We start from the raw sequence: 12,215 nt of genomic DNA, 5'->3' as shown, positions 1-12,215 counted from the left end.
AATCTTTCCTCTGATCCCCAACCTGTCCCAGGAAGGGAACTGAGGCTCGGGGTTGCAGCCTGACTGGAGGGAGCTCTAAGGTGAGGCCTGGCTTGGATGGACAGGCCAGTGGTGCACAGCCCCCAAAGCCTCGGGTCTCTGCTCAACACCGCGGGGCTCAGCCAGTTCCTGAGGACCAAGGGGGTCGGTGCCTTCCCTGCTCCGGGGAAATCCCCCTTCCGTCATCAGCGTTCAAGTCCAGCCATTCATCCCACAAAACAGACAAAAACCCCTGCCCTCCTGCACCTGCCAGGAAGACAGACTAACAGGTTTAGACAGGGGCCAGCCAGGGCTTTGGGGGAGCGTAAAGCAGGGCCAAGTGTTGGGAGACCATGCGGCCCAGGGGTTCTGGTTACAAGTAAGGAGTCTAGGAAAGTCTAACCGAGCGCAGGGTGCTTGAAAACAGAAAGATGTCCAACCCCGAGCCCTGAGAAGTCTGGACGGGAAAATGTTCCAGGCAGAGCTACAGCAAGGACAAGGCCGTGACGAGGAGTGTCTTGGGCAGGTCGGGCTGCTGTGACAAAACACCATAGACTGGGGGGCTTCCCAGAAGTTTATTTCTCTGGCGCTGGAGCAAGGGTCCAGGTGGTGAGGCCCCTCCTGCCGCAGAAGGCTGTCCTCTCACTGCCTCTTGTCTGGGTGGCTCCCAGGCCTTTCCTAGAAGGGCTCTAATCCCACTCTCGACAGCTCTTGACCTCCTTAACTCCCGGAAGCCCCGCTTCCACATAAAGTCAGATTTGGAATCCGATTTCAACCCGAGGATTTAGGGGCACACATTCAGTCCATAACAGGGAGCATGCTTGGACCGTTGCAGAAGCAGCCCGGAGGCCGGAGTGGCAGCCAGGCGAGAGGAGGGGGTCAGGGTGGGGTCGAGGTGCCGGCTGGCCGTCCTCCAGACAAGGTGGGCACCACCACCGCAGGCCTCTGAACAGAAGGCCCCGGCCCGACCGGGGCACCGTGAGGGTGACCACGGCTCCGTGTCCACAGGGACCAGGACCCTGGAAGGCAGAGCAGAGCAGAGAGGCTGCTCCGCCTCAAGAGGCTGCCTGGGGTCAGGGGAGCGGGGAGCCCTGGCAAGTGAAGAACCAAGTGGGTGTGGGGACAGCGCAGGCCTCCGCAGCTGCACAGGCGGTGTCCGGCACCTGTGGGGGGGGGGGGGTTTGAGCGAGAGGAGCTGCTTTCCAGAGGCTCGTTGGAGCCTGAGCCGGGGCTTGTGGCTCAGGCCAGGCCAGGGAGCGCAGCTGGTGCCACCCTGGAGTGCCCCGTGGGCCCGTGGGGAGGGGGCCAGAGCAGGGGGGGTCAGGAGCAGGGGGTGGGCCCGGAAGCAGAGGGGGGGGAGGGGCCGGGAGCAGGGGGTGGGGGCCTGGAGCAGGATGGGCGGGGGGGGGGGGGGGGGGGGCCAGGAGCAGAGGGGGGGCAGGGGGGGCCTGGAGCAGAGGCAGGGGGGGCTCCGGGAGCAGAGGCGGGGGGGGGGGGGGGGGGGGGCGCCGGGAGCAGAGGCAGGGGGCGGGAGCGGGGGGGGGGGGGCCTGGAGCAGAGGCGGGGGTGGCTCCGGGAGCAGAAGCGGGGGGGGGGGGGGAGGGGGGAGGGGCTGGGGGGGCCGGGAGCAGAGGAGGGGGGCGCTGGGAGCGGGGCGGGGGGGGGGGGGGCCGGGAGCAGGTGGGGCCTGGAGCAGAGGCGGGGGGGGGGGGGGGGCGCCGGAAGCAGAGGCAGGACAGGAGGGGGGGTAACAGGGGGCGTCGGGAGCAGAGGCGGGGGGGGGGGGGGGGGGGGAGGGCGGGAGCAGGGGGGGGCCTCCTGGAGCAGAGGCGCTGGGGGCTCCTGGAGCAGAGGCGCGGGGGAGAGCCGGGAGCAGAGGCGGGAGGGGGGTAGCAAGGGGGGGCCAGGAGCAGAGGCTGGGGGCGGGAGCAGGGGGGGCCCTGGAGCAGAGGCGGGGGTGGCTCCGGGAGCAGAAGCGGGGTGGGGGGGCCGGGAGCGGGGGGGGGCCGGGAGCACGAGGGGGGCCGGGAGCGGAGAGGGGCCCGGGAGCAGAGGCGGGGGGTGGGGGGGGGCAAGGTGCGGCGAAGTGAAGGGCTCCTCCGGGAGCTGACGGGGCCCCCCACGAGGCCACGGGCCCTGGCCCTATCCATCCCAGGCACGTCCCTAAGGTCACAGTTCAAAGTGTGCTCCTCACGCGGTTTCCCGCGGGTGCCACCCGCGCAGCAGCGGCGCCAGGCCCGCCCCGGGGGAGGAACCCCGCCCCGGCCCGCCCCGCCCTGCCCAGCGCTGCCCTGGGGGAGGGACCGCCCCGCTCCCGCCGCCCCCTCCGGCCCCACCACCGCTCCGCCCCGAGGGAGGGACCCCGCCCCGCCCTGCACCGCCCCGGGGGAGGGACCCCGCCCCGCCTTCCCCTCCGCCTGCCCCGCGCGGCCCTGGGGGCGGGGACAGCACGACCTTCCGGCGACGGGGCGGCCGCGGTGAGCCCCGCCCCCCAGGCCCAGCCGAGCCCCGCCCCGCCCCGCCCCGCCCTGCTGAGCGCCGTTGTCCGGAAGGCTGAGGCTTCCTCACTGCCCCTAAAAGATCAGGGCTCGTGGGGGTGCGGCTTGGAGAGACCCTGAATTGAGATCCTAAGGTGGGAGTTCGGGGGCCCAGCTGGGTCTCTGGACATCAGTTTTAGGAGTCTGGGCATCTCTTGGGGTGAAAGTTTCCTGGGGTGGCTCAAAAGTGGGGGCTGCCCGGGTGGCCCGCACCCCTCCCCACCCGCTGCTGGATGCATCACCCAAGTTGGGGGGGGGCTTTGGGGTTTAGGGACAGTCCGAGGAGGGAGGAAGGGGGAGGCCGGGCCAGCGGTGGGAGCCGTGACTCCCCCTTTGCAGACCGCGCGGCTGAGCACGCCTTTCCATGGAGGATGCGGGTGAGGACCCCACCGTATTCACTGCCCGTTCCCTGCCCAGTGACCCCCGGCTCTTGGCCACCGTGACCAACGCGTACTTGGGCACGCGTGTGTATCATGACACACTGCATGTGAGCGGCGTGTACAATGGGGCTGGCGGGGACACACACCGGGCCCTTTTGCCCAGTCCCCTCAATGTCCAGCTGGAGGCGCCTGCAGAGACAGGACGTGAGCTGACGGAGACGTTTGTCCTGGACACAAACACAGGTGACCACGGCCCTGCTCCCCCACCCGAGCCCCTGTTGCAGCTGAGGGGGAAACAGCAGCAGGCCCAGGAGCAGCCCCAATCCAGGCCCCTCCCCCTCCCAGCTCAGGATGCCTCACTCACAAAGAACGGCAGGGCAGGGCTTCGGCCCTGCAGGGCACCCCCCAGCTGGTAGGAGCCTGGGGTCCTCTGCAGACCGCCCTGCAGGCCCCCCCCCCCCAGCTGGTAGGAGCCTGGGTCCTCTGCAGACCACCCTCCAGAGCCTGGGGTAGGAGCCTGGGTCCTCTCCTGGGTCCTCTGCAGACCGGGCAGTGAGGGCTCCCACGGCAGATCCACTGTACTGAGGGGTTGGCCCTGCCCTTTGCCAGGCTCCTTTCTGCACACCCTGGAGGGCCCCAGCTTTCAGGTCTCCCAGCGCATCTACGCCCACCGCACACTGCCTCACGTCATGGCTTTCACTGTGTCCATCACCCGTGTGGCCATGGGGAGCTGGCCCATCACGGTGCTGCTGCGGTCAGCCTTCTCCCCGGAAAGCCCAGACCTGGACCTGCATCTGGGTCCTGATTTCCAAGGAGCCCGGTGAGGAGGGGGTCAGGGCCCGCCGGCGCTCCAAGGAGGGAGCCGGTCCCTTAGACATGGCCACACTCTTGCAGGTACCTTTATGGCCATACGCTTACCCCAGAGCAACCTGGAGGGCCCCAGCAGGAGGTACACATGCTGTGGACACCGGTGCCCCCAGCTCTGACCCTTGGGGAAAGCGAGGAAGACCAGACCTGGGAGTTCTTGACCGTGGTGGGTGGCAGCCAGGCCGAGGCCCAACTCTGCTTCACCGAGGCCCTGCAGCTGCAGGTGGGGGGCACTCTGTACGCTGCGCACGCCCAGGCCTGGGCCCAGCTCTGGGCTACCTGCGGCCTGGATGTGGTGGGGCCCCTCCCCCTGCGCCAGGCCTTGCGTGGTGCCCTCTACTATCTGCTCAGTGCCCTGCCCCAGCCCGGGGCCCCAGGATACACCTGCCACGGTCTCAGCCCTGGGGGATTGTCCAATGGGAGCCGAGAGGAATGCTACTGGGGCCACGTCTTCTGGGACCAGGTATGCACCATTCCACCCCGCACGCAGCAGCCACGGGGCGCCCGCAGACACAGAGGATGCTGTGCTGAGGGCGTAGCGCGGCTGCCGGCTCTGCCCCCCGGGATGGGGCCTGCGATTTGGGAAGCACAGAGGCCACGGCGGAAGGGAAGGCTGCCTGGAGGATGTGGGATCTCTGACAAAGAACATATAGGAGTTGGGTAGAAAAGAGTGATTCAGGCAAAGCGACCAGAAGGGACAAACACCACAGCTGGGCAGCACCTGGCGGGGCAACAGGATACCTCCCCAGAGCACCGAGAGCAGCTCTCGGGTTGTAGGTAGCTGGGGAGTGACCCTGACAAAGGTGTGCTCGGGAAGGACTCGGGGGGCGCTGAGGGGAGCCCAGGGGAGGAGGGGGAGGCCTCGGCTGGTACAGTGGGCGGGGCCGGGGTGCTACTGCGTCCTCATCAGATTGTCCAGCAGCCAGAGGCCCGCTCCGGTGGAGCCAAGTCCCTCACCCCCGGTCGGGCAGCTGCCGAGCGGTGGTGCTCCGTGCCTGGATTCTGGCCTTGCTCCCGGGGGCCGCAGATGCCTGCTGGGGACTAACCCGAGGAGCCCGGGGCCTGGAGACGGCGACGTGGGCTGGGGGGTGCAGGCGGGCAGCCTCGGAGGGCCCGGGAGGGAGCCGGCGGGCGGGGGCAAGGAGCTGGACGGAGCCCGGGCCTTTCGGGAGGCAGCGTGGAGCCGGCTGGCTGGCCCGAGGCACACGGGGCAGGCGGGGACACAAACGGGCACACAGATGCTGGGGGAGCTCCTGAGCCAGGGGCACTTCCTTGCTCTCAGGATCTCTGGATGTTCCCGACCGTTCTGTTGTTCCAGCCGGAGGCCGCCAGGGCCCTCCTGGAGTACCGCATCCGGACGCTGGATGGGGCCCTGGACAACGCCCGGAAGCTGGGTTACCAGGTGAGGGGGACCTGGCACCCACCCTACAGGGCTCCTGCGGGCTGGTGTCCCCACATTCCTCCTCGGCCTGCACCCATCCCGTCAGGTTCCCCTCTGGGTAGGGCTGGGATTCCTGGATTCTTCCAGGGGCTCGGCAGCACCCCGGCTCCAGGTCAGAGCAGCCTGGCTGGGCCCAGCTCGAGTCCCCTTGCCGCCCTGGCCTGTGACGGGGACACAGCGGGGTGCCCCTCCATGAGGGCATCCGCACATGCGGTGCGCCCACTTCTGTCCTCCGTGGCTGGGGATTGGTGGGCCGCCCGTGGACCACCCAGAGCCCTGGAGGCTGCTCCTCCCCCGCGGCCCTCAGGGAGCCAAGTTTGCCTGGGAGAGCGCAGGCTCTGGTCGGGAGGTCTGCCCCGAGGACGTCTACGGCGCCCAGGAGATTCACGTCAACGGAGCTGTGGTGCTGGCCTTCCAGCTGTACTATCATGCCACCCAGGTGAGGGGTCCCGACCCCCCAGGCCCGGGCACGCCCCACCCCCGCCACGGCAGGCCCTCGGAGGGGCCCCGGCGAGACCTCGGGTGGCGTGGCCCCTGCCCACTGCCCGCGGCTTCCCCAGGACGTGCAGCTCTTCCGCAAGGCCGGTGGCTGGGACGTGGTCAGGGCCGTGGCTGAGTTCTGGTGCAGCCGCGTGGAGTGGAGCCCCGAGGAGGAGGAGTACCAGCTGAAGGGTGAGGCGCGAGGAGGGCAGGGCCATCCCTGGGGGCGTGGGGGGCGGTGGTCGGGGAGAGGCGGGGACAGCCGCGGCTGGTGGACGCTCCTCAGGGGCACGTGGTCTCTGGCTCCGGCGTTGCCAGCCCCACGCGGGCTGCTGGCATCGGGGCAGGTCCCTAGGACCCTGCCCTGGACACCAGCTCCTGTCCGTGTGCGTAGGAGTCATGCCGCCCGACGAATACCACTCAGGGGTCGACAACTCCGTGTACACCAACGTCCTGGTCCAGAGCAAGTAGGACCCGAGACCCCTGCGCCACTGCCCGCACGCGGGGGGCCAGGGGGGTTGGGCCTGCAGTTCCCTCTCCCTGCCTCCCCGCAGCCTGCGCTTCGCTGCGGCCCTGGCCCGGGACCTGGGGCGGCCTGTCCCCACTGAGTGGCTGGCGGTGGCTGAAAAGATCAAGGTGCCCTTCGACCCGAGGCAGGACTTCCACCCTGAGTTTGACGGGTACCAGCCTGGTGAGCGCCCTCGGGCTGCTTCGGGCCCCTTCACCCTTCCCTGGACCCATGTCCCCGCCTTCCCGCCCCCTCGCCCATCAGCGCCCGTCCCTCCCCAGGAGAGGAGGTGAAGCAGGCGGACGTGGTGCTCCTGGGGTACCCCGTCCCTTTCCACCTGAGCCCTCACACTCGCAGGAGGAACCTGGAGATTTATGAGGCTGCGACGTCCCCAAGAGGCCCGGCCATGACCTGGGTAAGGAGGCTGCGGAGGGAGGGGCGGGCCGGCGGTCCTCGGGGCGGCTTCACCCGGCCCCCCAGCCCCAGTACCGGCCCCCAGCGGGGCTCCCCTCCAGCACGTCCTCTGACTCTGGCCCCAGAGCATGTTCGCCGTGGGCTGGATGGAGCTGAAGGATCCCCGGCGGGCCCAGGACTTCCTGGAGAGGAGCTTTGCCAACATAGCTGAGCCCTTCAAGGTCGGCAGCAGCGGGTCAGCCCTCGTGCCCAGCACACCTGCCTCCACCCTGGCCCCCGGGGTCGGGGCGGGAGCCCAGCCTCAGGGGCGGTCACCAAAGGGTCAGAGCCTGGCCTGGGGTCGGGGTGGCGGCCTGGCGGCCTGGCAGCCTGGCACTAACCGCGGTGCCCGGGCAGGTGTGGACGGAGAATGCAGATGGCTCAGGCGCTGTGAACTTCCTGACCGGCATGGGGGGCTTCCTGCAGGCGGCGCTCTGTGGATTCACAGGGTTCCGGTGAGTGGGGCGCTGGCCAGGAGCAGTCGCGTGCCCCCCACTTCCTGCTCTCACCACCGCCTCCCTCCCGCAGGATCACCGGAGCTGGCGTGACCTTCGACCCCATGTGTCCGGCGGGGGTCTCTGCAGTGCGCGTCCAGGGCCTGTGTTACCAGGGGAACAGGCTGGACTTCTCCTTCTCCGAGGGCTCCGTGACGATTGAGGTTAAAGCCCAGCCAGGACCCGGGGCCCCGCCGCTGGAGGCTGAGCTGTGGCCGACGCACACACGAGTTCCCTTGCTCCCAGGTGGGCAGCCAGCCCAGACTCACCGAAGCATCCAGAGCAGGTGAGCGCCCCAGGGCTGCCCCCTGCATGTGTGCCCCCACTCCAGATGCCCCCTCTCCCTGCAGGGCACAGAGTCTCCTTCCCCCATTCTGCTGGACGGATACAGAGGTCACTCCCGCCCGGAGCAGAGGCAGCAGGTTCCACTCCAGGAGTTTCCTAAGAGAACTTTGAGGACATTAGACCCCTGCCCCACAACCCATGGGACCCCAGTTTCCTCGCCCTGGTGCTGTCTTGGGCACTCTGCGCCTGCATGAACAAGCAAGGCTTCCGGATGTCTCCCAGGTCCTCCGGGCCGGCTCCTCCCTCTGTGGGCACCCCCCTCCGGCTGTACCCACCCCTCCTCAGCACCCTCCTGGCTCCTGGGAAAATCTGAATTCGTTGGCCCAAAGTTCAAGACGGTCTGCCTCTAACCCGAGGCCCTCTGCAGCTGAGCCATGGCCTCACACTCAGCCACATCTGTGCCTGCCTTTGTGGGCCGATGCCCACGCCTGTACCTGCACCAGTACCCTGCCCCAGGACCCCACAGGGTGGGGCGGGTGGGGCGCAAGCCTCCTTGTAGGGGATGGCAGGGCCGAGGGGCAGGAGGCACACTTGGCCCCCTGCAGAGTCCTCGGGACTCTCCATCACAGACCACAAAGGAACTTCGCGTGTCATGCAGGCGAGGGGCGGGCACAGTGGAATTGAGGTGTGCTCAGCAACCTCAGTCCGTGGCTCCTCCAGCCTCCGGGCCACTTCAGTGAGGCTGCACCATCTCCATCACGGGCCTTTCTCAGCTAGGAAGAGTGGGGGCAGGGTGCAGAGCAGGACCGTGCACCTCGCCTCCAACCAGCCTGGAGGACTCAAGGCCACAGGCCTGGGCCCACCTGTCCTGACAGGCTGCCCCTCCTCCTGGGGCCTCAGCCCATCTGTGGGCACATCCAACTTGGGGCCTTGAGGGTTTCTCAATGAGGGGAGATGGTACCCGCTGCCAAAATTTTGGTGAGAGCCGTGCCACGTGCACCAAGTGTGGCTGAGGAATTAAAGGTCCGTGCTGGGAGAAAGTCTGCTGCCTTGAGGAGCTGGCGCCCCCTTCCTGCCGAGAGTGAGGCCTATGTAAAGGATGGGGTCACACAGGAAGTGCAGTGGGTGCTTGTACAGAGCCGGCGGGGGGCCTGCCACTGTCTTTCGCTCAGGCCACCCACTGTCCCGCGTCTGTCCTGGCTGGACAGTTAGTCCAAGCTCTCCAAGAAGCAGATGGCCATGAGGAGGGCAGGTGGAGGCAACGAGGGGTCCCCGGGCTTGTCTCTGCAGCACGTGGTACGAAGGGTGGCCTCCGAGGGTGCACAGCAGCCTTGCAGATCCGCAGGGAGGTCGGTGCTGGTCCCTGCAGGCACATGACCTCAGGGAATGAAGCCTGCACCTTCGAGGGCTTGCCCAGGTGCCCCAGGCTCTCCCTCACCCACTGGCCACGTGGCAAAGCCCAGGGCAGGTCGGCCAGAGCAGGGCGTGCTGGCGGGCACCGTCCCGGTAGAGCAGAGGCTTACCTTTGCAGCCCTGGAGCCCGGCGTGGGCACAAGTACTCCCGACGCTGATACAGCCCGGTCCCTCCTGCCTGTACGCGCCGCGTACGTGTGCCTCTACCTGTACACAGCGAGGGGCCCTCCACGGAGACCAGGGAGGGTGGCCATACATGCGTGCCAGCCACGTCTGGTCAGGGCTCCGTGGCAGCCACTGACCTGAACTTCACCGGGCTCCTCGGCCTGCCCAGGAGGCAGCCCGGGATGCAGAGGACGGCTGGCCACCCTCCCCATGCCTGTCTTCACCACACACTGTGTCTTCAGCACCTGGGCACAGGCCAGACAATCTCGGGGCCCCTCACCAGGTGTGGGGACCCGCAGACCATAGTAGGCTTGCTTGGGGGCATGCACATGGGTCTCACACCAGCTGATCCTCACTCCCAGCCTGTGAGCTGCTCCCTTCTTGGGCCAAACCTGGAGCTCAGGGTTGGCACACCGTATCCATCCTGGTCCAAGTGCTGGCCCACTGCCCTTATCCTCAGTCCCACATGGGACCAGCACCTGGCGCGGGCCAGTGCACCGTGTCAGGCCCCAGGCCCCAGGCACCACACCCCTCCCTGCAGCACATGTTCCGGCCCAGGCAGGACACCGTCTAGCACCCTGTGTCAGCTAGGCCAGCTGTTGGCTGTCGCAGGAGAGAGGACTACTCGGAGGCTCCAGGTACAGCGGTGAAGCCGACCCCCCACACCCAGCCCAGGCTGATGGGTAGGCAAAGGGGGCTCCTTGGGTGGGGACGGAGCCCTGGGTGGGGTGCCCACAAGCCTGAACCACCCTGAGGTTAAGGCCCCTGCAATTAGACTGCCCTGTCATTGGACCAGCCACAGTGAGGCCGGAGGGACCTCACCCCCAGCCATACAGGGTGTGTGCATGCTTAGCCACCCCCCTCTTTGCCAGCTCTGCTGGTTCCTGGGAAGGGGGGCCGTGCTCAAGGGAGAGAGACTATACAAGGATGCGTATCTAGTACTAGGGATGCTCAGCCCCCCAGCTTTCACCTTCTGCCTAAACGCATGTGTGTGGGATGCACGTGGGCACGGGTGACCGGAGGGTCATGCCTCTGCACTCCCGTGTCTCTGTGTTCAGCGTCACTGACCCAGGAGGGATGGAACCCACTGTGGGGACCGCGATCTCTCAGAACAAGGAATGCAGGAGTCCTAGGGACAGACAGAAGGACCCAAACAAGGGGGCTGGCACTCGCCTGACCCACCAAGGGAAACATGCAGGGCCAGGAAGAGGGGTGTCCTCTCAGGGACTCCTGGAGGGTACAAGTCCACACAAGTGCACACGCAGAGGGGGAAGGGCACACGTGTTCTGGAAGAGAGACCACTAAACCACAGGCCCAGCAGGGCAGCAGACATCAAAACCCTGAGTTCCCAAACTGCGTTCTAAAATACTCTGGCGCCTCCACCCCAGAAGCCACAAGCCACCCAGTGCCTGAGTGAAGGCGACCATCAGGGCACGGCCCAGCACACAGAATGGGTCATCCAACCGTCATGCTGGGGTCAGTCCAGGGGGATGCAGCTTGGGTGGCCCCTCGGGTGGCTCCTCTCCCACCCCAGCAAAAAGGCCAGGAGGCACTTTCTGGAACCAGGCACTTTTAATTGTGAAACCAAGCCTGAGTCTGATGGGCGAGGAGGGAGGGTGCACCCTGGGCACAGTGTTGGGGGAGGGGGCATCACAGTTGGAGTGAGGCCACCGGGATCCACACAATAGATCTTCAGGGTCAGCGTTAGGCGCCCAGGCTGGGGTGGGAGGGGGTGGGGCATCAGGCCCTGTGCTGGAGTCAGGGTTCCGGGCAGGGACGGGGGGACAGGATGGAGTCCCTGGGGACACTGCCCTGGGGGGTGGTCCTGGGGTCAGGGTCCACGGGTCAGGATGCGGACAAGGCCCAGCCTGTCAGTCATAGTCCGAGTCCTCGAACTTGGTGCTAAAGAAGGCCGCAGAGTCCTTGGCCAGCCGGGACAGGTGCAGCGCCCCGGTCACCACCAGCGCCAACAGCAGCAGAGGCGGCACCAGCGCCCACATCGTGGCCAGGATGTTGTAGCACTTGGCTTTGGAGCCGAATCGCCGGGCTGCCTCCAGGTCTCCAGCCACCTTCTGGTCTCGGGCCTGTGGACCAGGGGCAGGGCCAGGTCTCTACGCGTGCAGGGGGGAGAGGCCATCCCTGCCAGCATCAGCTTCCGAGGACCCTCTGTGGGTGGGGAGTCCTGGGGTGCCGAGAAGCCCCAGGAGCTGAAGCCTGGGGGGCTTTGGTCACTGGAGTCCCCCGAGTGTGAAACATCATTTGATGAAAGAAGCCCCCTTGCATAGCGCCCCCCAGCCTGTGCCCTCTGACGCGCCCGCCTCGCCCCGGGTAGGACCCTGCGCTTCCTGAACAGCACCTGCCGCAGCGCAACCACCCCACGAAGTGAGGAGCAGGTCCACGGCCTGGCGGATCCAGTGTCCCTCCCACCGGCGGTGCCCCCGGGACGCCCCGCCGCAGCCTCCCAGCCCCTGCACCAGCCCCGAGGGACCCCGCCCGCCCGCCCACCTTGATGGAGTAGGCCAGCGCCAGGAAGCCGAGGCAGCACAGGTTCAGGTAGAGGGTGCTGAACACCGACCAGAGCAGGTGGTCCCGGGGCGGGGGCCTCGGCGCCCCGACGGCCAGGGCCGTGTGCGCCGCGCCGTCCGCCTTGCGGGGCGCCGGGGCCCGGGGGTCCTCGCGGGGGTACGCCGTGTCCATGGGCTCCAGCGCCGTCTCCTCCGGCTCGGGCTCCCGGGGCCGGGGCACCGGGGCCGCTTATACCCGCCGCCCGCCGCCCGCCGCGGCCCCGCCGGCGCCGCCCGCTCAGTGTGACGACGAATGACGGCCCGGCCCGGGGTGCCGCCCCGCCCCCGAGCCCCGAGGCCCCGCCCCCGAGCCCCGAGGCCCCGCCCCCGAGGCCCCGCCCCCGAGGCCCCTCGCCTTCCGAGGCCCCGCCCCCGCCCCGAGGCCCCGCCTCCGAGCCGCTGAGCCCCGCCCCGCCCCCGGAGCCCCACCCCCCGCGCCGCGGAGACCCCGCCCCGCCCTCGAGCCCTGGAGCCCCCGCCCCGCGAGTCTGTCCCCCGCCCCCCCGGAGCCCCCGCCCCGCCCCTCGAGAGCCTCCCTGCCCCCCGACCGCCCCGCCCCCGCCATGCTAGCCTCCCGCCCCCAGCCCCCGGAGCTCCCTCCCGCTGACCT

General features: G+C 68.4%; 2 protein-coding genes across 6 annotated transcripts; one reads left to right on the top strand and one right to left on the bottom strand.

Annotated features, from left to right (window-relative positions):
* The first annotated feature begins 2,519 nt into the window (after positions 1-2,519).
* On the top strand, positions 2,520-8,503 carry PGGHG (protein-glucosylgalactosylhydroxylysine glucosidase). 5 transcript variants are annotated; one of them, XM_077863770.1, is made up of 14 exons: positions 2,520-2,650; positions 2,895-3,178; positions 3,545-3,755; positions 3,830-3,884; positions 5,085-5,204; positions 5,551-5,682; positions 5,804-5,915; positions 6,118-6,190; positions 6,278-6,414; positions 6,513-6,646; positions 6,771-6,866; positions 7,042-7,139; positions 7,213-7,464; positions 7,510-8,503. In XM_077863770.1, the coding sequence occupies exons 2-14, from the start codon at positions 2,920-2,922 to the stop codon at positions 7,715-7,717; spliced, it is 1,887 nt and encodes a 628-aa protein (XP_077719896.1). In that variant the 5' UTR covers positions 2,520-2,650; positions 2,895-2,919; the 3' UTR covers positions 7,718-8,503. The 5 variants fall into 5 exon arrangements, with proteins under 5 accessions (XP_077719896.1, XP_077719894.1, XP_077719893.1 ...); XM_077863768.1 differs by having other exon boundaries at positions 3,830-4,025; XM_077863767.1 differs by having other exon boundaries at positions 3,830-4,265; positions 7,213-7,424; positions 7,529-8,503.
* A 2,091-nt stretch (positions 8,504-10,594) lies between these two features.
* Positions 10,595-11,854, bottom strand: IFITM5 (interferon induced transmembrane protein 5). Its single transcript, XM_077863771.1, has 2 exons — positions 11,547-11,854; positions 10,595-11,125 (listed from the first exon to the last, which is right to left on the bottom strand). Exons 1-2 carry the CDS (start codon positions 11,736-11,738, stop codon positions 10,913-10,915), a joined length of 405 nt encoding a protein of 134 aa, XP_077719897.1. The 5' UTR covers positions 11,739-11,854; the 3' UTR covers positions 10,595-10,912.
* Positions 11,855-12,215: the final 361 nt, after the last annotated feature.

The sequence above is a fragment of the Canis aureus genome, chromosome 21 (genome assembly GCF_053574225.1).
Source record: "Canis aureus isolate CA01 chromosome 21, VMU_Caureus_v.1.0, whole genome shotgun sequence".
Taxonomy (NCBI): Eukaryota; Metazoa; Chordata; class Mammalia; order Carnivora; family Canidae; genus Canis; species Canis aureus.
This window is presented reverse-complemented; position numbering and strand designations above follow the sequence as displayed.

Coding starts and splice junctions, on each gene's coding strand:
- IFITM5 (XM_077863771.1), bottom strand. CDS start 11,738: ATGGACACGGCGTACCCCCGCGAGGACCCCCGGGCCCCGGCGCCCCGC. Junction 11,126..11,546: donor CGCTGGCCTACTCCATCAAG/GTGGGCGGGCGG, acceptor CCTGGTCCACAG/GCCCGAGACCAGAAGGTGGC.
- PGGHG (XM_077863766.1), top strand. CDS start 2,920: ATGGAGGATGCGGGTGAGGACCCCACCGTATTCACTGCCCGTTCCCTG. Junction 3,179..3,544: donor TGTCCTGGACACAAACACAG/GTGACCACGGCC, acceptor GCCCTTTGCCAG/GCTCCTTTCTGCACACCCTG. Junction 5,683..5,803: donor TGTACTATCATGCCACCCAG/GTGAGGGGTCCC, acceptor CGGCTTCCCCAG/GACGTGCAGCTCTTCCGCAA.